This window comes from Syngnathus typhle, linkage group LG5 (genome assembly GCF_033458585.1).
Source record: "Syngnathus typhle isolate RoL2023-S1 ecotype Sweden linkage group LG5, RoL_Styp_1.0, whole genome shotgun sequence".
In the NCBI taxonomy this organism is placed as follows: Eukaryota; Metazoa; Chordata; class Actinopteri; order Syngnathiformes; family Syngnathidae; genus Syngnathus; species Syngnathus typhle.
In genome coordinates, this window is record NC_083742.1 from 15815236 (window position 1) to 15838177 (window position 22942).

General features: G+C 44.1%; 3 protein-coding genes across 6 annotated transcripts; all 3 read right to left on the bottom strand.

The window, feature by feature from the left end:
• Nucleotides 1-321: 321 nt before the first annotated feature.
• On the bottom strand, nucleotides 322-15481 carry aacs (acetoacetyl-CoA synthetase). The gene is made up of 18 exons (XM_061278930.1): nucleotides 15186-15481; nucleotides 14287-14390; nucleotides 13871-13991; nucleotides 13379-13492; nucleotides 12248-12345; nucleotides 11355-11469; nucleotides 10883-10964; nucleotides 10054-10207; nucleotides 9267-9347; nucleotides 9044-9168; nucleotides 7437-7501; nucleotides 6168-6290; nucleotides 3667-3780; nucleotides 3056-3181; nucleotides 2449-2518; nucleotides 2100-2158; nucleotides 1551-1753; nucleotides 322-1323 (listed from the first exon to the last, which is right to left on the bottom strand). The coding sequence occupies exons 1-18, from the start codon at nucleotides 15313-15315 to the stop codon at nucleotides 1186-1188; spliced, it is 2022 nt and encodes a 673-aa protein (XP_061134914.1). The 5' UTR covers nucleotides 15316-15481; the 3' UTR covers nucleotides 322-1185.
• A 1401-nt stretch (nucleotides 15482-16882) lies between these two features.
• coq5 (coenzyme Q5, methyltransferase) lies at nucleotides 16883-20386 on the bottom strand. 3 transcript variants are annotated; one of them, XR_009714512.1, is made up of 8 exons: nucleotides 20171-20386; nucleotides 19193-19342; nucleotides 18623-18820; nucleotides 18386-18492; nucleotides 18011-18099; nucleotides 17795-17906; nucleotides 17365-17543; nucleotides 16883-17036 (listed from the first exon to the last, which is right to left on the bottom strand). XR_009714512.1 is itself a non-coding variant. In XM_061279696.1 (8 exons), exons 1-8 carry the CDS (start codon nucleotides 20361-20363, stop codon nucleotides 17028-17030), a joined length of 885 nt encoding a protein of 294 aa, XP_061135680.1. In that variant the 5' UTR covers nucleotides 20364-20386; the 3' UTR covers nucleotides 16883-17027. The 3 variants fall into 3 exon arrangements, 2 of the variants coding, with proteins under 2 accessions (XP_061135680.1, XP_061135678.1); XM_061279696.1 differs by having other exon boundaries at nucleotides 17517-17543; XM_061279694.1 differs by having other exon boundaries at nucleotides 16883-17543.
• A 136-nt stretch (nucleotides 20387-20522) lies between these two features.
• Nucleotides 20523-22677, bottom strand: LOC133154580 (transmembrane protein 17A-like). 2 transcript variants are annotated; one of them, XM_061279395.1, is made up of 5 exons: nucleotides 22238-22677; nucleotides 21687-21784; nucleotides 21262-21375; nucleotides 21004-21147; nucleotides 20523-20934 (listed from the first exon to the last, which is right to left on the bottom strand). In XM_061279395.1, the coding sequence occupies exons 1-5, from the start codon at nucleotides 22485-22487 to the stop codon at nucleotides 20839-20841; spliced, it is 702 nt and encodes a 233-aa protein (XP_061135379.1). In that variant the 5' UTR covers nucleotides 22488-22677; the 3' UTR covers nucleotides 20523-20838. The 2 variants fall into 2 exon arrangements, with proteins under 2 accessions (XP_061135379.1, XP_061135378.1); XM_061279394.1 differs by having other exon boundaries at nucleotides 20523-21147.
• Between the last annotated feature and the right edge of the window lie 265 nt (nucleotides 22678-22942).

Sequence of the window (22942 nt, forward strand, 5' to 3'; positions counted from 1 at the left end):
AAAACCACATGTTGATCAAAATGGCATGCTGGCACGCCTGCGCACACACAAAATATCTCAATTCAGGAAGATATAGAAGGGCCAGGACGCAAATAGCCGTCACGGACCATTCAGACACGACTTGTGCTCTTATCGAAAAGAATGAAAAAATATCTATGTAAAAGCATCCACTTACAATTAAAGGCATCTTATTAGTTTAGAATTTGAAAATAATTGTGTGTTGTATATTTAATCATTTTGAACAATGAATGAAATGCAATTGCCATGAATCAAATCAACATCAAATACATTAAAAAATAAACACACTCATTAAATCAAGTCTGGTGTCCAACCTTAGTTTTGTTTTTTTAATTTTGAGAATCGATGATGTCTTGTTTGGTCATTATAAATATTTGGACATTTCAACGACATGCACAAGAACAACATTCATAATATTTATTTCTGAAAGAAAAAATGCATCATGAAAATACGGGAAATGACTGACACGTCTGCATGGAATGGAAAACCTGTTACGTTTGTATGTTAGACACAATGTGCGCGCTTTTAGTTGTGTTGGCGCGAGTTGCACCTGGTTCATGGAACCAACCGTTCTTAAAAAAAAAAAAAAAAAAAGTCAAAACTCTGACGCAGCAAGTATTTAGCAGTTGCCTATTCGAGTAAATGTGCAGAGTAATCATAAGAATGACAATTTGAGCGACACACTGTCCAATGGGACTTTTTTGTCAGCGGCATTTCATAGCAAAAAAAGTCCCGATACGTTTTTTCCCGAATCATATTTTTATCAAGCCAACGAGTAAGAATCGATGTTAAAAGCAAATCATTTGTCCGTTTGAAACGGTCAGAATGTTGAACCATCGATTATTTCATTTTTTATTTTTAATAAGAATAATTGCAGTTCCGATTCAACTGCGAAATCTTAATTCAACCAGAGGGGTTGGTTTTGCAAAAACTAAAATAGAAACTGTCCCAATCTCTCATCAGACCACAACAATAAGAATTCAAGTTCATCCATCATCTCTGTCCAAAGTTCAGTGTGATTTTTGCATCCCGCGGTTTCCTAATGTGAAAATGGCAGCTAATAAAAGCAAAGCGCTGATGCTAACGTACCTCTTGGGTTTGCCGCTCTGGGGTTTAGTCAGGCAGCTTGATGCCATCTTCTGTTCTCTTTTGCGACCTGCTGGTGGCTCAGAAGTTTTGCAGTTCTGGAATGTTCTTGTAGAGGTCAAGAGAGTCGGGGTTGGAGAAAGCCCCTCGTTGGGACACCTCACCCCCTGCCAGAACCTGCTTGACCGCCACCTCCACCTTCTTACCGCTCAGCGTGTACTAAAGGACGACAACCACAAATGTCAGGTCGGTTTGGGAATTTTTATTTTGGTTAGTTTTTGCTGCATTTTCAACTCGGATATCCTTGGCTCAAGCTTTCTCTTACCAGCAGTACATTTTAATGTGATGGTGATAGTTTGAATTAGTTTTCTCTATTTGGGGCGCCGTGTAAATGTTTCAATTGAAATGGAATGTGACCAGAGCAAGCTGTTTGGTTTTGGACTCACGGGAATGTCGGCAGTCTGCAGCAGGATGGCGGGCACGTGTCGGGCAGAGAGCGCCTTGCGGATGGCCGCCTTCACGTCGGCCACCAGTTGGCCACTGAAGGGCTTCCCCGGCGCCATCTTGAGGAAGAGGATCACCCGCTCCTCGCCGTCGCCGTTGTACTGAGGCACGCACAGGCTGTCTGATACTTCCTCGAAGGCCTCCACTGCGGCGCGCAAAAAAAAAAAAAAAAAAAAACACACACACAACTTGACTCTCTCATAGTGGCTAGGAAACGTTAACACACCCCTCCTCAAAGGCCCCCCCAAAAAAAAGCAAGGTGAATGGTTTTACTAACTAATAATTGAATGTGGTTGCACAAGTGAGCACACCCTCTTGAGAATTTACATTCAAACTCATCAGTGAGTCTGCTCACACCTGCCACCGTTTCAAGGGCCTCTGATTCGCGCCACGTCAATGCTCTCGTAGGTTTTTTGTATATAATTCATCTCCCTTTAACGCATTGGTTCCAATTTGAATTCAACGTCGACGTTAATTCCCTCGGGACTCACCGATGTTGTAGATCTCCGAGCTGCCGAAGCGAACGCCGTTGGGATTCAATGTTCCATCACTGCGGGAAAAAAAAAAAGATTTGAAGTTTTTGTTTCAAATACTGTCGAGATTACACTCTTGTCACGACTGACTACCATTATTATGCTTTTATTATTGTTTTGTTTGTTTATTGTTATGTTGTTATGCATTTAACTAATTGAAATTATTTCTTTGACTAAATTCTACCGGGGTTCTTTTCACGTTGGTGCCTGTACAAATTGTGCTTTTCAACATTGTGCTGAATAAAGAAAGACAATAAAAAAAAAAATAATCGACCATGCAGAAACTCCAGTTGCACGTTTTACTGACCTCCTGCCGAGCATGACGATGCCTCCCGTCTTGGGATTGATTTTGCAGTAGTCGCCATGGGCCCAGACACCTACAAAGACCAACACAGCACACAAATGGTCATTCTTGTCAACTGACAAGTCAGATGGCCAAATGAGCCAGTTGGGACTTTTTTGGTTTTAAGTGATTACATTCAGATATTTTTCTTTTTTTTTTCCCCTAGATTTTTCTTTTATAGATTTTTCCAATATTTATGTATTTTTACATTAATTTTCTATCCCCTTCAATATATTTCTGCACTTTGAACATATATATTTGTTTTATATTTGCTTTGAAATATTTACAATATTTAACAAATATTTCTTTTTCCAACCAATGTTCATATATTTTCCACTATATACAATTTCATCAAATGTTATTCTTTTTATTAGTGTTTCTTGGATCTAACACTTGATAGTAGTCAACAAAAAAAATTATTCACAGTATTATTTTTCATTCTATATGCACATTTTTAATATCAGTGTCTTTGCACATTGCTATAGTTTGACAAACATAAATTGTGTGATTTTTCAAAATCCCAAAAAAAGCTGTCAAAATTGAAAAGGACCTATCCCAACTTTGTACTGACCCGGGAAAGTGGAGAAGTAGGCTTTGTGGTACTTGCTGCTGTTGTCGTCGTTCCAGAAACGCGTGGGCTGGCACGGGATGGGTTTCAAACACACCAGCTCGCCACTTTCTCCCCAAACAGGTTTTCCTACACACACACGCGCATACACACACACGCGCATACACACACTCACTGTTATGTCCGATAGTCTCTTCCCGCTCGAGATGCTGTTTTTAGTTTCCGTTTGCTTTTTTCTTACAAAAAGTGTCTTTAAATTATCCTTGGGGGCCGCAATCAATGTGTGTGAGTGTGTGTGTGGGGGGGGGGGGGGTGGTCAGTAAGGGCTTAGATAAAAAATCTATTTTAAAACATTGGCTTCTGCTTTCTTTCAGCTGAGTTTACCCTGGGAATGTTCTGCCTAATTACTCTTGGATTAAAATGTCCACTCTGGAGAACCGGTTTGCGATGTTTTGACAGCTCCTTGCCCAAGGTTCTCTTTTCAGGCAGGCAGGCAGGCAGGCAGGCAGGCAGGCAGGCAGGCAGGCAGGCAGGCAGGCAGGCAGGCAGGCAGGCAGGGAGGCAGGCCCTGGAAACCGTTGTAAGCTTGTTCACCCGTTGCGCTCAGTTCTTACCCTCAAAATCCCACGCTTCCACGGCCATGCCCAGGTTTCTTGTCTGGATCTCGCCCCGATACACCGGAACTGTTGGGTTCTGACCTATGAAGCAAGACACAATGTCTGTGCCGCCTGTGGACAGACCAAAACAAACCAAAAAAGTTCTGTTTTAAGAGCGAACAAAATCTCAAGGAGTAGTTTGGCTGTGCCAGAAGCCCGCGAGCATCCAAAGGGACCCTATAATGGCAGCAGAATAGCAGACTTTGTGTTTGTTTGAGGTCAAGGCTGCTGGAGACTTTGCTCAAGATTGACAGACAGGTCTAGCAAATTGTGTATGACAGACTTTGAACAAGCCCTAAAAATGGCCCAACATGGCGTCTCCACAACAAAATGGCAGACTTCCTCTTTCGTTGGGCAGGTCTAAGTCCAATTGTAAAGGACAAATCTATGTTGCCTAAATGACCTTATAACGGCCATTTCAAACTCCAACGGGACAAGAGCCATTAGACTTTTATGCGGGTCTGCTGAAGACAGACATGGGCACCAAATTTCGTGCAGCCGAGTGAAAATGGCTTTGGGGTCAGATTTCTTCTCCATTTGTCTCTTTGTGCTTTCCAATAATGTGGTGTTCGCATTCATCTCCTTTCTTGCCATTGTTGGTCGTCTACCTGGTATGCATGGCGGGCGGGCAGCCGCCATCATCCATCTTGTTTCTTGCCGGCTTGCTTTCTATCTCTTCTTTGTCTCCTCATCAATCCCTGGGCCTCACTTTTATGATATCGGGCTCTCGTAGCAAACTTTAATGAGATCCCACGGGGGTCGGCAGGAAACTTCTGATTAAACGCGCAAGCTCACGAGTGGGAAGATGCGCAATTATTTCATGATTGTGCCGACTTAGGCGGTCACACAAAGTGTATTTTAGGCACCGTTGCTTTCTTTGGTGTTGCGCGCAGGTGAAAGTGGAGAATACGTCAGATACTCTTGAGTGTATGCCGAAAAGCACTGTTCTCAAGAGCGGACGTCTATTTTTAGCCCACCGCGCTTTTCATGCCAGGGAACTTTTGACGTCCTTGACTGTGACAGAGTTGGCGGTCATAACCCGAGGCAGAGGCTGAGAAAGACGGGCAGAATTGCTTTGGGGGCCCAATTGCCGAAAAACACCCCACAAAGGTTTCGACGAGCTGTCGTATTCAGCGCCGTAACCTGGACTTAAACTGGCCACTTGGATCTACCACGGCAAATGTCCTCTTGCTTTTTTTTTTGGTGGGGTCTATTCATGATCTAGCAAAGGTTAAAGAGGCTGAATTGTCAAACACAAGAACAACATGGACGTGGAGCTGAGGGAAAGAGTGACATATGGTGAGTCAGACCATCTTAAATCAGGATGGGGGGGAAGCGAGCAGTCAGTGCTCAAATCCCCCAATGAGAACCCACGGGGGGCCTCTCATCACCCGCTGAAGTAATTCTCCCTCTCAGGCTTGAACAGAGTCTGTGTTGCCAGGGTGAAATGGGCAAAGGGGTCCCGTGGCATATGTCACAGTGACCACCAGTCGGCCGGCCGCATATGCTGGGATGAATCCACACACACACACACACTCAGGGGTCAAGGCTAGGTGGGCTGACAGCCAATAGCATGGCATCCTACTGTTGCCCTTGACAACTGGAAAAAGCAAACGGGGCGCGGCTGACTGGTGAAATTGATGCAAATGAGCATGGTGTGTAAATAAGTGTGTAAATAAGACCTTAGCAAAACTGGGCACAATAAAGTTGGCAAGCCTCAAATGGTCACTTCACTCACAATCGAGGGCACTCAGTGGGAGAGTGGCTTAAACATGGCCGCTAAATGTCGCCAATAGCAAGTGAGATCCCCTGCTTTTCATCATCCGTGGAAAAAGTTGACCAATCCAACATTTTCTGCCTTCTCAAGCATTCACCGCTAAGCGAGGCGCCACCCCAAGAGAAATGCAAAATGGCTGCCTCGCTGGTTCTTTTCTCACATGGCTTTATGAGACTTTTTTCGAAGTCTACACATGACGGACAAGACTAAACACATTGTATGCCGCTAAATGGAAGGAATTCAGGCGAGGGGCGGAATTCTCAAGAATCCTCTACAATCCAGCGTCATAATTTGTAAATAACTGAAAACATGCTTTCCTCTACTAGTTGGGGTGAAGGAGAAATCTATTTATGGATGTGCAAAAGCCTTTTACTGTCCGTCTTTTCACGCCTCCTCCACTGAACGTGTGTGTGTGTGTCAGTCAGTAAATGTTAAACGCTTCAGAGCTCACACAGAGAGACAGATAGCATTCTGCCACCCTGTCAACGCAACAATGGGCTGAAAGGGCCTTCGTGGGTGGCGGTGTGTGCAAAAATGTACAGTCTCAATACATTTTCCCCCTTTATGTGTCAATCCTTTTTGTAAGCCGGTGTGTGGGGAACCACTCCAGGGGGAATAAAAGAGAGATGGGGGGGGGGGGGGGGGAAGAAAAAAAAAAAGCAACAAATAAATTCAAAATCACCCGAGATGGAGCCCAGCAGCACGTCGCTCTTGATGCAGCGGTATACGTAGTCGTAGCTTTGGGGCTTGAGAGGGGAGCCTGTCGACAGGATGGTGTGCAGAGACTGAAGGCTGTGGGTTTCAGCTGCGGAGGATAAAAAAAAAGAGAGAGAGAGAAATTTGATTTTAATTGACAAAAATTCCAAGGGAAAAATGTAAGATGCACAAAAGTGTACACGATTTACTGGATGACAATTCACATTGTTGTTGTTCAATTGTGTTTCCAAAACCAAAATTATGAAGATGGAAAAAAAAAAACGTGCTTGGTTTCTGTCGTTGCCGATTGAATTCACCTTTAATCGATCCACTGATCCATTTCAGGTCTGGTCGCCAGTCAATCGCCGGGCACACACAGACAGACAACCATTCACACTCACGCCTAAGCAGAAAAGAACGGGCCAATAGGTATATCTATGCGCTCCGACCAACCAGAGATGTAAAACAGAGGGCGTGCTCTCCTCAAGCTGTGTCAGCAACACACACACCGATTGATTAACACGCGGCAACAGGCGGCAATTGACAGCAATCGACAGTGACCCAGGGCCAGTGGATTTGCACTTGAACAATGAGAGCAGATGGACACGCTAACGCTGCTGACGGCGAGGGGCCGAGCCGGCTAATGTTCTTTTGGCCGTTTAGGCGGCGGCAGAGCAACAGTTTGCCGTGCTTGACACTCAATCACGGGTATAAAAGGGCCCGTTACGCTTCTTCACACGAGTCGCCGGCTAATTGCTTTTAGTGTTGCGACTCTCCCGAGATGGAAAAGGCGCTCGGTCCGCGCTCATAATGGGAGTCGTGTCGGTGATGATTAGCCACCCCGCTAATCTTACGACCGACCCCCTTCCCCCCTTCCCCGCTCCGAAAGCCCGACGCGCCACCCTCGTTCTCCGCTAACGGCCGCGCCGTTGCCTTTGTTTTGGATGAGGGAGGAAATAAACATAAAATGAAGAAAAATCTGCATAAACCAGACAAATTGCTTACATAAATGGTCGGGGGTGGAATGATTCAACAAAGCCTCTTCACGCTGGCGCGTTGAGTTGCGGTTGATTCAAACAGATTTCATTTCATTTTCCCGTTTGGTGTCAGAAGTGGGATGGCTCGTCCTGCACGGCCAAGTAGAAGCCTTCCCACTTCAATGAGGGAAGCCCTCCCCTCATTGAAGCCCACCCCAGGATGAGCATCCTGCTTCCGACACCACAGAAGGCGGGGGTTACGCGTGGGCGTCACTGACCGGGCTTCAGGTTCCTCTCCTGCAGCACCGACAACCACTTGGCGCCAGTGCCGAAGATGCTGATGCTGAATAAGAGAAAATGATCGCTGTCAAGACTTGAAGCAAATTTACGTTGCAAAGTCAAACGGGCTTCCAAAAACTTTCTGGGAGGACTTCAAGGAAGGGCCGCGAAAACAGTCTGAAATGTTTTTGTAGTCCTTCTTGATCCTCCCCAAAAAAGACAAATTGCGCTTTTTTTTTTCTTTACAAGCTGTTTGGGAAACTTTTGAGCCTGGCGTCAATCAGCATCCCCCGAAAGAGCCCCATCACCTCACTTCCCGAACGGTGACAGAAACGTACAGGGTCAGCAAAAGTGTGGCGCGCTGCAAATGACGCCTTGCCGTCAGCAAGAGAGCGACGCTGCCTTTCTAACGCCCAGGGGAAGCTGCGAGGGCGGAAAATGCGTCAGGTTCGGAAAAAGCATAACTGCTGACTAACCAGCTGCTTTCAATGTGGATTTCTGCATTTATTGGCTCCCGTGAAGCTAGCGAACGGCCCGCTTGCTGCTGCTCTAATCAATTACGGCCATGACGGGTCAAAGGTGTGCCTGCCTGTGCGGACGTTTTGGCCAGAAATGAGCGCGGAGAGGAGCGGCCGCCACAGCACAGAGACGGATAGGTGCTTTTTCCAAACGGAGAGCCTTTTTTTGAAGCAATCGGTGCAGACACATTCCCACATTGCAGTGCAGGGGATGATTGAGGGGGAGGGGTGCCGAAGCCCTGCGGGAGAGACTGACAAGAACATTTTTTTTTTTTTACACCGTCGTCCTGCAAAGGGAGGTCGGAGCGTCTAATTGGGGCTAAATCTGTCAGAGTCTCCGAGAGGTTTAAACTCTGAGTGAAGCTCCCCGGCTTTTGATTTGCACTTGCACCGCTCCGCTGGGCTTTTTACGTCCTCTAATTGGCATTTACGACTACCCGCTGTTGCTTTTTGCCCCACGCGCTGATCTTTTAACGTCTACGGATCTTTAACCAAAAAACATACCGCGCGCTCTTTAGGGTGGGAATGTCGTCGTGTTCGTTCGAGAGCTGTTTAAAGATGAGCCAGGCTCCGTCGGACCTTTTTGAGGGTCGACCATTGATAAACCTACGTAATCGATTTCCTGTTTCCGAGCGGAAGGAGCTTCGGGGAGCAAACTCCCAACCCGTCGACGGCTCGAATGAAAATGGATTGAACTGAAGTCTCATGGCTCTGTGGCCACGACCCAGAGGACATGCGTCTCATCTTCCCTTTTCTTTTTTTTACTTTAGTGGTTACCGTAGTGATTAAAGCTGCTCCCGGTTGATTGGATGCGACGTTACGCAAGAGAGAGCGGTGTTATCTTTGACTTTATGTGGTTTGCTTGGCGCCAAAGTCGATGGCCCCAATTGGGTTTTTTTGTTTTCTCTTCGTCTTTCTCCGCCCGACGCTCCAGTGAACACGTGGCGGTCACGCCTCGCCTCGTATTTAAACAACACCCGCCCCCGGGTGTGACCCCGTACAAATACTTTGTTACCGAGCTCAACCAGACATTTCAGGTTCTCATTTCTTCTTGGTCACATGGCTCTATGGCTTCCAGTGCCACTCACCCCAGCGTCTCGGTCAGGTTCCAGAGGACGTTGGGTGTCGGCATGAGGGGCGAGCCATCGTACAGGACCACTGAGGCGCCTACCGCCAGCGACGACACCAGCCAGTTCCACATCATCCAGCCCGTCTGTTGAAATTACACACACACGCACACACACACGACGCAATCCAGAGGTTAAAAACAGCGCAATGCATCAATGAGGGCCGGTCGTCGTGGCAACCTACCGTGGTGTAGTAGATGATGACATCATTGCTGCTCATGTTGCCGTGGAGAATGTGTTCTTTTAAATGTTGGATTAGGGTGCCCTGAGCGTGGAAAGACACACACACACACCAAACAAGGGTTTCATTATTAGAGTTTCAGAAATGTTCGAGAACCACTGTACACGTATTCAGTCTCGCAGAGTACTCGCCAATCCAGAATATCAAAAATACTACAGGATACCTCTAGTATTTTTGAATCCAGAATATCAAAAATACTACAGGTATCGATACCTTACTTACCAGGGTTAACGTTTCAAATTAGGGTTCTCACCTAGATTTCGCATTTGCTAACTGGGGTTATGATTTTCAACCAGGGTTAGTGTTTCCAGCTATGGCTTCCAATTAAAGCTTCCAGGCCAGGGTTATGGTTGTAAATCTAATTTGTGATCTCAGCCAGAGTTATTGTTTCAAAGTAGCATTTGAAGCTTGGGCTAAAGTTTCCAATGAGGCCTTCAAAATATATTGATCCCGCAGGACTTCAAATTAAGGTTTCAAGCTAGGTGTAGATTTCAAAATGTGGCTTTTAAAACAGTACTAGGCTTCCAATTTTGTCTTTCCATCCGAGTTAGGGTTTGAAGAGAGGATAAGATGAGGAAAGGACTTTGTGGGGCGTTTGGTGAGTGTGCTGATGGAACTTTGCTGCTCTCTGGTGGAAAGTGACAGCAATAGTTCTACACACAATGAGCTGCAACACTTGGAAAGGAGAGCTTAAGTTTCAAGCCAGAGTGCTCCATGTTGTTCTTCTCACCCCAGCCGAATGGACCATGCACTTAGGAGCTCCGGTTGTTCCTGATGAGTACATGATGAAAAGCGGGTGGCTAAACGGCAGCTGCTCAAACTCCAGCTGGGGGAGATGATCACTATCGCCACGACCGGACGCCAGGAAGTCATCGATAAACGCACTGGACGGGACAAGAGAAAAAAATATCTCAGAAATATCAATTAAAAAAACACAGAAGCTCGTAAAAAATAAAAAAAACATGTTTGGTTTTTTTTTTCCCCCGGTATCTGTCAAGCAATGGGAGACTATGGTATAACTACTTTGAGGGAGGAAATAAAAAAAAAGACTCGCTCGTACAGTTCTCCAATATTACGCAAAGCATGCTAGCTTCAAGTTATTTGCCATTCCAAGTTGAAGACTAAAAAAGAGAATTACAAATCAAAAGGATGAAAATGTTCAACCAAAACCAATCAGAACAAAAGCCCCATAAGCTAAATGCGAACATACAATGTTACAATCAGGCTAATGGTAATTAGCATTGATGTCAAAGTGCATAGAACAAGAAAATTCTTCAGAAAGGTTCACCCAAAACATATCATTTTAAAAGTCTGCTCACTTAATACAAACACCGTAGCGAGAGTTAACAGACGCTAGCACAGATGTCATGGTAATTTGGAACCTTCGGACGTCATAAACTAGTTCACACACAACTGCTACTTTACACACGGGCACAAACACCAAAATTTTCAATAATTTTCCTCTTAACAAAGTCCTCTAGCTTCATACTAACACGTACTGTGGAATACCATAAACAAGTGAAAGAAATTTCCATTCATGTCGTATTTGGTGAACATACCTGTTGGGGATTTTGGAGAGGTTAATGTGTTGTTTGTCGCGAGCGTATGGAATCACCACCACCTTCTGCAGGTCAGGAAGGCCTACGGGACACACACACACACACCTTGGGGATTTTTGTTCTTGACGCACAAGCAGAAGCGGCCAGTTTTCCCTCAGGATGTAAAAGTGGTACTTCAATTAACTGGGTTTTGACAGACAACTACGTTGAAGCTAAAGTGTTTTAGGCTTGACTAAGGATTTTAAATAAGGACTAAGGCTTAAAATTAGGGTTTCAAGACTGAGTTAGGGTTTTAACAACGGTTAGTGTTTTAAAGTAGAAAGAAGATGGGTACACCTCACGAGTCGGGCAAATGCTTTCAAATCTGGTTTAGGGTGTCTGACAAAAGAGTTAGGATTTAAAAGTAGGGTTTCAAGTTGTAGTTGGGGTTTGCTCCAGGTCAGGATTAGGGCTTCAAATTGGTGCTCCAAACCTTTGACGACACAGGTGAGCTTCTCCATGTGGTCGTGAGTTTTCCCATTGTAAACCACAGCGGCGACGGACACCAACAGCTTGGGCTGGATTTGCGAAAACCGGTCCAGAACGCCCTGAAAACACCACAAATACTGGGGGGTAGGGTTTCAAACAAGGCTAAAAGGTCCAAAGTAGGGCTTCAAAAAAAGGTTAGACTTCGAATTTGTGTTTCAATCCAGAGTTAGGGTTTTAAACGCACACTAGGGCTTCAAAAAGTAGGATTTCAAGCCAGGGTTTTAAACATGTGTTCGGGTTACAACTTAAAACAAAGGCTAGAGGTTTCAAATCAAGGTAAGGATTTTGAATTCATGCTTGAATGCTTGGATTAGGGTTTTAAACCAGAGCTGGGATTTCAAATTATTTTTCAAGTCAGGGTAAGGGCTTCCAAAAGTAGGCTTTCGTTAATTTGAGCATGGATAATTCATTCAATTAATTATATTATTATTATTAAATTATTTAATAACTAATTGAATTAAATTACGTTTCATAAAGTCTGTATGTTTTCTCATCAGAGCAAAAATAAATGAAACCAATAAATACTGGAGCCTAATTATCAACTAGAGTAATTGTATGGAACGTTACTTTATACTTTTATTCAAGTCACAATCGATAGTAACACGAGCAATAGTTTGAGGCGCGAGTCTTCCACCCCGCCTGTTGCACTTATTGTTCCCGCTATTGTCCAGAGGAGGCGCTACAACACTGTCAAAGACATCCCTCGCGTTTCAAAGCTGAGAGAAACAGCAGGTGCAAAAGGTAGTTGGCAATGTAGTCCTCTGTAGCTTGTTAACGGCTTCATATTATCATGCTGCGACACATGCTTTTCAGAAGAAAACAAAAATATTTGCTTACATTGACGCCAAAGTCGACGGAAGTGGAGCTCCAAATGGCTCCAATGCTGGCCGCTGCTAACATGGCTTCCACCGCGTGGATGCCGTTGGGAAGGTAACCTGCGAGCGCACGCGCACATTAATGCAACTGCCTGAAATTCAGAGCAAGGAAAATGAACACAATACCAAGACGTCGCCACGAATATATTTTCAAGTCATACAAAGCAGCTAAGAAGATAAACTCCAGATCAGTACAGCTTAGCTTCTGTTAGATGGCGCCATCTTGTCCGACCTGACCTTACACCAACCTGCGAGCAAAGTGCTGCTGCATGGAATGAAAATGCCTGCTCTGCCATAACATCTTGTGATTTATTGACAAGTAATAGAGGAAGGACCCTCGCAAAATGTGTTAGCTCATCAGCTAAGTGCTCGTCTTCGTAGCAACTGGGAGGAACAAGGACACCGCTGACATGGTTTCCTTCATTTCGCTTCATAACATGAGGACCCTTTATCACAAGATTGGTCGCCATTACCGTAGAAAATTGTCCAGAAAACATTGACAATAAAGATTTCGTAAAACGTTTGATCATGGACGTTCAATACCACTCAATGTGTGATTTTTTTTTTTTTTTTTTTTTTAAATTGTACTTGAGCTGGTATTGATACTTGGCCCTCTCTAAATAAGCTCATAGTCCTTAATATTTATTAAGGATTACATTTTCCGGGTTCGATGTTAAACCTGGTTATTTTGGTAACGGTTGAATATACTTTGATTTTGAATCTAACTGGCTTTCTCATTTGTTGCACAATGACTTCTTTTTTTCTTCCCCAAACAGAGAATGGACTCAGGGACCGAACCGGTGACGGAAGTCCTTTTCAACGACGAGGACGCGCGGATATGGAGGGTTGATTATATTATTTAATAAGGACGGACAGTTGAGTGCCCGAGATGCGGGCTAAGGACGGACCGGTAAAATTTAGTGAAGTGCTCATCTCTGATTTTTATCCTTCAGAGTAAGATTCTCCTCAGAGTTTCTGAAGATCAACTTCAAATGATGCCTCGTAAATGTGTTGGAGATGGAGGGCAGCGTCAATTGTGTTTTTTCGTCAGTTTTGTTTTTTTAGTTTCAGTACTAACATTCCGGCAACTCACCCACAACTCTGTCTCCCGTCTGGACGCCCATCTTTCTCATGGCGGCGGCAAACAATGCCACGTCACGCTTCAACTCCCGAAAGGTGACTTTTACAATCTCCTCGTTAGCCTCGGCTGGAAAGAATGATTCAGTTAGCTTAGCATTCCCGCGACATGAGAGGCCTTCCGTTTTGGTGGAGCTTGTGCACCGTAGAAATGAAAAAGTCTCCATTTAAACCAATACGACTAATAGCGTTACTGATATTTTATGCAAATATATACTGGAAACGCAAACGAGCGAAGCTGACACAGACGTATCAACCGTCGTTAAACGGGAACTATCATCAGGGGCCGGTATTGCCTATAGTAACCCAAACATACAGAAAAACAGTGCAGATGTAGGTAACAAGAGGCCGAGAGATGGAACCATAATTACATTAGTTCCGCAGGGAGCGCGCTGATGATAGCGCTATCTTTAGCCAGCTCGCATGTGTGCATGTGCGGTGTACTCACTTGCGGCATAAAGAGCCACTTTGTCCTCATCGGCGTGTTTGAGCAGGTTTTCTGCGTAGTTGAGGCGAGCACCTGAAAACCACTCAGGAACGTCCGAAATACGCTTGGATGTGTCCACGACCTGCACACAGAGACACGTGTAGCACAGATTAGCAAACACAGGCAGATCTATACACTCCCACACACAGAATGTGCACAGCTGCACACAAGAAAGCACACATACAGATATATAAAAAAATAAAAATAAAAACACACAAGGAGACACACACAGGTTATTTGAAAGAGACACTATGCACTGTCACTAGAGACATTATCCCAGAAAAGTTGTTTTTCTACCAGGTTGTTTTATTTAATTCGGCAAGCAGCAATGGCTGTCACAAGATACTTTAACTTTATAACGATTTGACTTTTTTTACCTGGTGGTATGGTTTGGAGCTAACCACGCCGCAGAAGCTCCACACATTTGCCCAGAAGTCACCGAAGCAATCCACCGACCACTGGTACAAGTCGCCGTAGTTGACTTGCGGTGAGAGACAAAAACACGGGTCAAGGAGCAAATCACGCCCACCTCCTCTTTACTCTTGCTAACTGCTAGGTCAAACACGCAAATGCAAAGTGAGATCACTCGCAAAGAGCAACTTCACTCACTACTTGCTGTTGATGTCACAAGGTACATAAAAGAACCATAACTATAATTACATTGAGTTTTTTCAGTACATATAATTGTTAACCCCCAAAGTTTTTGAAAAAGCAGAACCGGCGACAGCAAGACGAGCTTTAAGCAACAACAACATAAACAGGTGTTTTTACACTATATATTTGATTTTGTTAGAAATTTATTTTTTTCAACTATTAATAAATATTGAAAAAAATCTGTGAAAAGGTGATGGTGACAATTTGGCTCAGGAACGGATGATTCCCAATTCTTGGTGTTTCTTTTTGTTTTTTATAAATGTATTTTTTTTCAACTATGATTAAATATTGAAAAAAAAATCCGTGAAAAGGTGAACGCGACAATTTGGCTCAGGAACGGATGATTCCCAATTCTTGGTGTTTTCTTTTGTACTTATTTATTAATTTATTTCTGTTTTTTTGCTTTCTTTGTATAAAAGGAAGTTTTTATAAACCGACCGCAATCTGAGAGGGTCGCTTGTCTGTTTTAACTGGGGTGGAGAACCTGTTATATTTCCACTAAGCGGCCTTGACGGAGATACACAGTGTCATTGTCACCAGTAATCCCACAACGATGAAAGCAATGGAAACTGAAGCCACTCCAAAAAAAACGCAAACGAGCACCACCGAACGTGCGACTCACCCAAGTCAAGCCCGTGCTGGCGGTTCACCTGCCGCCTGAACTGGTCCATCCGCGTGTCCCTCTTGGAGTCCGGGTACCACAGCACCTTGTTGTCCACCTCCATAATTGTGTCGCTCTTGTCTTTGGACATGTTGGCGTCCTTTCCCGTCTTCACTTGACGACACGTCGCTCGCTGGCTCGGGCTGGATGCAATAAGCTAAGCTAACAGTCAGCTAGCCAGCTTGAGTTGTCCTTGCGCTCCAGTCCAGTGGGAACCTAGCGCGTATGAGGGGCTGTCAAGGAAGCGAGTCCGGTTGGGCGGGGCAAAAAAAAGAGCTGTGATTACGTAGCCGTGACGTCACGACGATGGGCGTATCAAATACCATGTGGTGTTCAAGCGACATTTCGAGAGTTGAAACTGTTTATTATAGTAAATATAATATGTAATATGTAAATTATAGTACATATATCTTACAGTAAATACTTTATGTATAATTAACATCTATAAGTGTTTTGGATGTTTTTAGATGTTTCAAAAAAATGTGAATTGTTATGTTTGTAGTAGATTTATGTACAAAGGACTAAAATGAGAGGGTAGTGCTTGTATTGTTTGAATTGCAAATTAAACACAAACATCAACATAATTTGTAAAGTATGATTGTTGTTTTATATGCAGAGTAAAATATGCACGTAACAACACAGCACAAAAGTAATGCAAGAAATAGTATGTTTTTTTGTATACATATTGCTAAATGAATGGATCAAAGTTGTTTTCATACAGATACCCTTTCTTTGAAATGTGTCTTACAGCTTGGTGAGGACGTGAAGGTCTTGAACGGCTCCCAGCGTGCACACGCACGCAAACCTTCACGCGCACGCCGCTCAATCCGCCTGTCAAAAAAAGAGCCGGGCTGTGATTGGCCGTCGGGGCTGGTTCCACATCAGCCGACAGATGGCATCATGTCGGAGGAGGAGAGGGAGGTGGCTGAGGAGGCGAAGGGATAGGGGAGGGGCGCTGCTCCCCATCAGCAGCCAATCGGAGGGCGAGGAAGGAGTGACGCCCGAGGGGTGTGCCCTATCAGGAGACAGGGGGTCAAACCCTCATTGTGGCCGGGTGAATGAATGGTAGCTCTCCTCACAGTTAACAGAATAAATATTTGTCCCACTTATTGGAAATTCAATTTTGCCTTGTCAAAATGAACATTTTAAATATACATCCTTCACCTACTTCCTGCTGGAATTGGAATGATGAAGCATATTCACATGGATGGCATTGGCAAATGTGATGTCACGTTTTTACATCATGTCAATGTTTAGCATTTGGCCTACATTATACCGTTGCAATTATAAACATTGTTTGTAAAGTTTTAAAACTTTATTCTTATGTCTACAAGGCATGTACTTTCAATATTTTACCCACATTGCAACAGCCTGTGTCCACGCAAACCCTAAAGCAGTATCCGACTCCAAAAATAATTCTTTTTGCTGTGCAGAATTACCCCAAAATGTACGATATCACCCCCACATATTACCCCAACTCCAGCCTTCAGTTTGGCATCCAGTTCACACGAGATACTGGGGACAGCTCCGAGCACATGTCCGGATGCCCCATAGAAACAATTCTGCTTTTAATCCTGCATTATTTACTACCTTTGTCATAATACCAAGTTGTGTGAACCCACTAAATCCTAATTAACGTGAGGAAAAACTAAGCCAACTTGAATGCAGATACATTTTATATACAGATACATACATTTCATTACATTCACACATACACAAACACATACAAAGAAAGGGTCCATAGAATCCATCTGCTCGGTTCGTGATAGGACCACGATGGCTTGGTGTCCATTGAAATCGAACTCATGGTGCCTGCACACAAGACAGGCAAGTGTACAAGTAAGGCTATGTCCGAACCCTACCCTAACCCTTAACCCTAATCCAAGGAGAAAAGTTCAAGAAATGGAAGGATGGGTTTTTTGACATTGAAATGAATAAAATAAACAGTTTCTCTTTTAAATATTGTCATAATTTACATGATTGATTACAAAGTATATATTTTTTTCTGTTATAAAAGGTCAATTTGGAGAAAAAGAAGAGAAATTATAAATCTCGGTTTCACTGATGGGGGAATGAAGTTTGTCTTTTTAGATCCGCTCTCAAATATTGAGCGCACGGCATAAAAGTCACTCATTAGCACCGTGCAAAACAGCTGCAAGCTTTCGACGCCCGATGGAAAAAGGTGGACGCCGCCGGGTGCCGTGGCTCTGCCGTCTGTCACAGTTTGAAACCTGAATGAATGGAGACCACGCCGCCTGTCAAATTGTGGTAGCGTGCGCAACAAAAACCTGCCTCCTCCAGCAGTTCCTTCAACTCCTCCTGCACATTGCAAAAAAAAAAAAAAGAAAGGCTTCTTAATGACTTTTACATAGTAAGGTTTTGAATGCTCTACACCTAACAATAATACCTTTATTTGAAAAAGACCAAAAAATGACCATGTATAGTAAGGCTTTTTTTTGGGGTGGGGGTGAAAAAAATTGACCATGCATAAGTAAGAATAAAAAAAATAAAAAAATAAGAATTTCATACAATGACTGAAGCATGATGACAAAGGTAGTTTTTGTTGTTACCTGAGCTGGAAACTTGCGGATGCTTTCCACCAAATACTGGTATGACTTCCAGTCTCCGGCAATCACTTCTCCCAAAACCGGGATCACCTGGAAGCTGTAAGCGTCGTAAAGCCTAACAAAGTAAAAGAAATAGCAAGAAAAGAAATTGGCAGATTGTTCAAGAACAGCGTCAAATTCGATCTTTGTGGAGTCCCGGTACGCTTTGGGTTCATTCACCTGGCCAAGATGGGATTGGTCACCTTGCTGAACTCCAAACACATGAACCTGCCTCCAGGCTTTAGCACTCGCAGGGCCTCCTGTAGGGCCTCAAGAGAGAAATACACAACTTTTTTTTCTGGGCAAGCGAGTCATTTTACAACATAAAAGTTGGATTTTTACAAAAAACACTTATTTGTTAGTCTCTGGATTAAATACTCCCACTAATACATTTATAAAATTATTTCCTTTTTTTAAAAGAACTTATTTCTAATTTAAATTTGAGAAGACTCAGTTTTGATTAGATTTTCGTTGTGTTTTTTGTGAACATTCCAAGAGCATCTCAGGTCCCGCAAACGACAAAGAACAAGAATGAAATGATCGAAAAGTGCTTACCAACTCCACGTGCGTGACGTTGCGAAGCCCAAACGCAATCGTGTAAATATCAAACTGATTGTCGTCGAACGGCAGCTCCTCCGCGTCCCCGACCACCCAGAGCACATCTGACACACACACACACACACACATGAATGAAGTATTGGATATTTGGCTGAGCAAATGTAGCGCACCCTGACTTGAAAGTGCCTCACAGCTCCCTTTTTGTTTTTTGTCCGTACGGGTCTATTTGCTCACCGCTATCGAGGCCCTCATGGTGAGCTTTCTGCTTGCCCATTTTGAGCATCTCCTTGTTGATGTCACAGACCACCACCCTGGAATCTCGGGCTCCGCCTTCCTCACCCTCCCCGCGGTTGTCCTGCCACGACGCCGTCCGTCTGGCCTGCCGCTCTTTTAGCGAGGATGTGTATTCCAGGAAACGGAATGCAATGTCGCCTGGGACAAGAGGAGAATAGATTAATCATATTTTGCTGATTTTGAGTATTTCCTACATTCAAAATTTAATGTGTCCACCTAAGCCAAATGTCAGGCCGTTCCCAATGATACAGCCATGTTTTCCTTAACTCTTCATATCTTCCAAAAATCACAAAGCAATTACACACTGAACAAACTGGAGGCACCTCAACCACTCATTCTCGAATATTAGGGAAAGTTGTTTAAAAAAAATGGGTGGATGGAACGTGGGATAAAAGCGCCCTCTTGTGGTACACGTAAGAATCACTACACACACAGACTATTCAGTTGTGAACATTTCGACGGTACCACCTCTGGCTCGAAAAGATCCCCGCTTTTGAACATTGGGCCCACCTGTTCCGCCGGCCACGTCCAGGAGGTGCACCCCGGGCTGGGGGTGCATAGCATGCAGCAGCGCGTCTTTCCACAGACGATGGATGCCCAGACTCATGGCGTCATTCATCACGTCGTACTTCGGTGCCACGTTCTCAAACACTTTATACACTACAACAGTGAGAAGATGTCATAAGTATGTCCCAAATGTTCAGAATCACATTTTGTTTTGACCAAACTCTATCTGACTGCCAAAACATACATATTTCCTTGCAATTAAGACAAATCTCAAGTCGGGACTACTTAGCTAAAGTGAAGAATTAACTCCACCCTGAAATTCTGCAGTATCAATAGGATTAGTCACTGCTTATTTTTGGAGCAATTTCCATTTGATTATTAGTTTTCAATGCCTGTTAAGAAAATGTTAAGGTAGGAGAGTTGTTGAACAAATGTTATCATACTGCACCGATCTCAGCATAGCTGACATAGTTCGTTTTTATTTTTCACAGTTTTAATGGATTCGCTACAAAATGTTTGAATATGATGTTTGCACCTTTTATGTTAGAAATGTAAAAGTGAAATAGTTGTTTTTTTACACGTTCCATTGTGTTGTACTAGACTTCATTGGGGGGGGGGGGGATCCATTTCATATTTGCTTAATATTAAGGTAACAATGTAGTATGAGCTTCTTTATTTTGCTAATGTCAACAATTTACCCCTATCTCAGAATTCGGCAAGATGTATAGCACCAAACAATACTTTTAATTTGTTTTAGATACCCGTTTGTTTACACATTTTAATGGCATGAGCTCTAAACTTAATGGGCTTTCTTCGAGGAAAAGTATCAATCCCAGCACAAAGTCAGAATCCGAATTTACATGTCGAAATTTCTAATGTCATAAATATCAAATGTCTTATACCTGAGGGAATGCCCACGATTTACAAGGCAAGTAATGGTTAAAATAACGAGATTCACAACGAATTTCGTTCTTGATTTACCTTTCTTCGACTTCTCGCCCTCCGGAACAGTTTCAAAGCCAAAATGAGTGTTTTTCTCCGCGGCTCCATCGCTAAAACTTCGGCAGGATGGTGGCCCACAGCAGGGGGAAAACAGACGCCGACTGCCCGCCGCAGAAAGGAAGACGGCCGTGGGAGATGGGTGAAGAACCCACCGCACAATGGAGGCCGCCATCTTTACCGATGCAACTCAAATTACGTCACGTGACGTAATCAATGGGCGACTTTATTTTTATTATTTTTATTATTTTTTTATTTTTTATTATTTCAAAGCAAGTTTCAATAAAGTGATTGACACTTTATTGAAACTTGCTTTGATTGCCGTAAACCCAGACGTATTTCCATCGTGACAATAGAGACTTAATGCATCAGCAAATAGCCTTAAACTGCAAAATGCAAAAACGACGGACAATTTCCTGCAAAGGTTTTCCCACAGTCGGCATCCATTTATGTGTTCATGCGTAACATTAAAAAAAAAAAAAAAAAAAAAGAATAGAAAAACAATTAATCGGCACCTTCATGTCATTTTTAGGTACAGTAGGTGACGGAATGGCCGCCTTCTGCCACTGCTTCATTCACATTGCGCAATTCATCAGAATGCCGCGTTTAGAAATATTCTTGTCAGGAAACACTTTGGCTCGACTTCCACATTAAGGAGCAGCAACCCGGCGGTACGACAAGCCGAGGCCGGGTTCGCCGGCGCTGCCGGGGGTGGCGGAGTTGCCGAAGCTGTCAACCTTGGCCAGCTGGCGCAGGTGGAAGAGCAGTGTCAGCTTTCTGGTCATGGAATGCAGCGCAAGCGCGGCGGCCACGACCTGGGTCAGCGCGGCGGTCAGCAGCAGCGAGTGGACGGCACGCTCCAGCGGGAGGATGAGCTCCCCCTCGTCCGTCACAAAGAACAACAGCACCGGCAGCTCCAACGACAGCGTCAACACGCAGAAGCAGCACAGCCATGCAACCTACACACACATGCACACGTATAAATCCATAAATGATGATCAATGATGAGGAAAACAGAATGTGAACTACAAAAAGAAGCAATCAGAACAATGCATGCGAAGGAAAGCTCTCACGTTCTGGTGCAGGTTGCCAAAGTAACCCAGGTAAAGGCGGACAGTTTCCACGACAGTGACGAGTGCGATGCCGCTGATCGCCAGACCCTGATAGTATCCCGGAAGATGCGCAAACTGAAAAACAAACACACAGGCTTTGAGTTGCCTGCAGGTCTCCTTGAAATCCAGCTCAGCAGTGACGGCCCGGGCATTGTAATTTCCTAGGAACGTAGTGGAAGCCATCTTGAGGGAAATCATTTCTAGCTTGCGATGCTGATCATTCCTGGGAGCTTAGCAAATTTGTCATTTCAAGAGTCTGTACGCAACTGGTAAACTTTTTTCGCCTTTTGGGGAACACAGGACCGAGCTTGACAGTGATGACGATAACAGAGTTGGCTCACTGGCCCTCTCAGTGGCTCTGGGTCATGTTTGGTCGAAGCGCTGACCTTGACTTGCAGCATGCAGACGGACGAAAACCACCAGCAAGGCACATAAAACATGTTGAAGTAGATCGACATCTGCAGACACACGTCGTACCACCATGCTGAAAAGGCACAAATTGTACAAATGTCATCCACGCACACACACACAATGTTGAGTGAAATTTTATAAAAAGCTTTTTCTTGGAAAAAAGAATGATCTCAAAGCACTATATATTTTCTTTGATTAGCACTTTTATTATTATTATCATTAGTATCATTGTTATTGGTTTCTAAAATATTGGCTTTTCAACTGACTACAAATCAGACTTGCATTTGTTGTGTGTGTTTAAATCTTCATGTTTTAGAAGGCAGCCATCTAATTGTCCGCATGTGTTGTGTCGCTAATCCCCCTCCGACATATGCGGTGAAGAATGTTGTCGCTCCAATTGAACATGTAAACCGCTTTGATATCTAACGAGCATCTTTTCCCTTCTTCCAAAATTTTAACCTTTTGTGTTATATGTGTTTATTTGTTCAATAAATCAAATCAATCAAAGACAAGAATGAGGACTAACCTGAACGTGAAACTAAAGACGAAGGTGAAAGGTCACGGGGCTCTCTGCGGGCGGGCGAAGAGTACGCGCGGGCCGGGCCCACGCCAACGTTGTCGGGAACCGGCGAGTAGAACGCGGGCATCACGCAAACGTGCGCAAGGCATGCGCGGGGGCAGATAATCAGATTGGCAAAGAGGAGGCGGGCGCCCTGCGGATTAGTCAAAATCTTCTCATGAGTCAATCTGAAACGATAACAGCGTCCATATTGCATGTCGTCTAGAACAAACACGGCTCAACTAATGGCAAAAGAAAAGGACAGAAATTCAATAAATTACGCTTCAAGGGGAGCAGTGAGACCGTACTGAAAAGAAAATGGAATAATCGGATAACAACATTGAACACAGTGACTCCTCTCGTCTAAGAACTCCGGATTTAACGGACTGAAAAGAGCGATCGGTTTTGTCCAGTAGATGTCAGAGTCGAGTTATTATAAAATATGCTGCAATTGCACGCTGCCGCCAGTAAACGACGCTGTGGAGCCAACGGCAGACAGACATAGTGGTCCAAGACGATGGAAGACCTGAACTATGGAGGACCAAAACCCATCCATCCATTTTTAGTGTGCCCTGGCAACCGGTTCAGGGTGTCCCCCGTCTACTGCCCGATGACTGCTGGGATAGGGTCCAGCAAGCCCGCGACCCCCGTGGGTCAAAATATCAATCTATT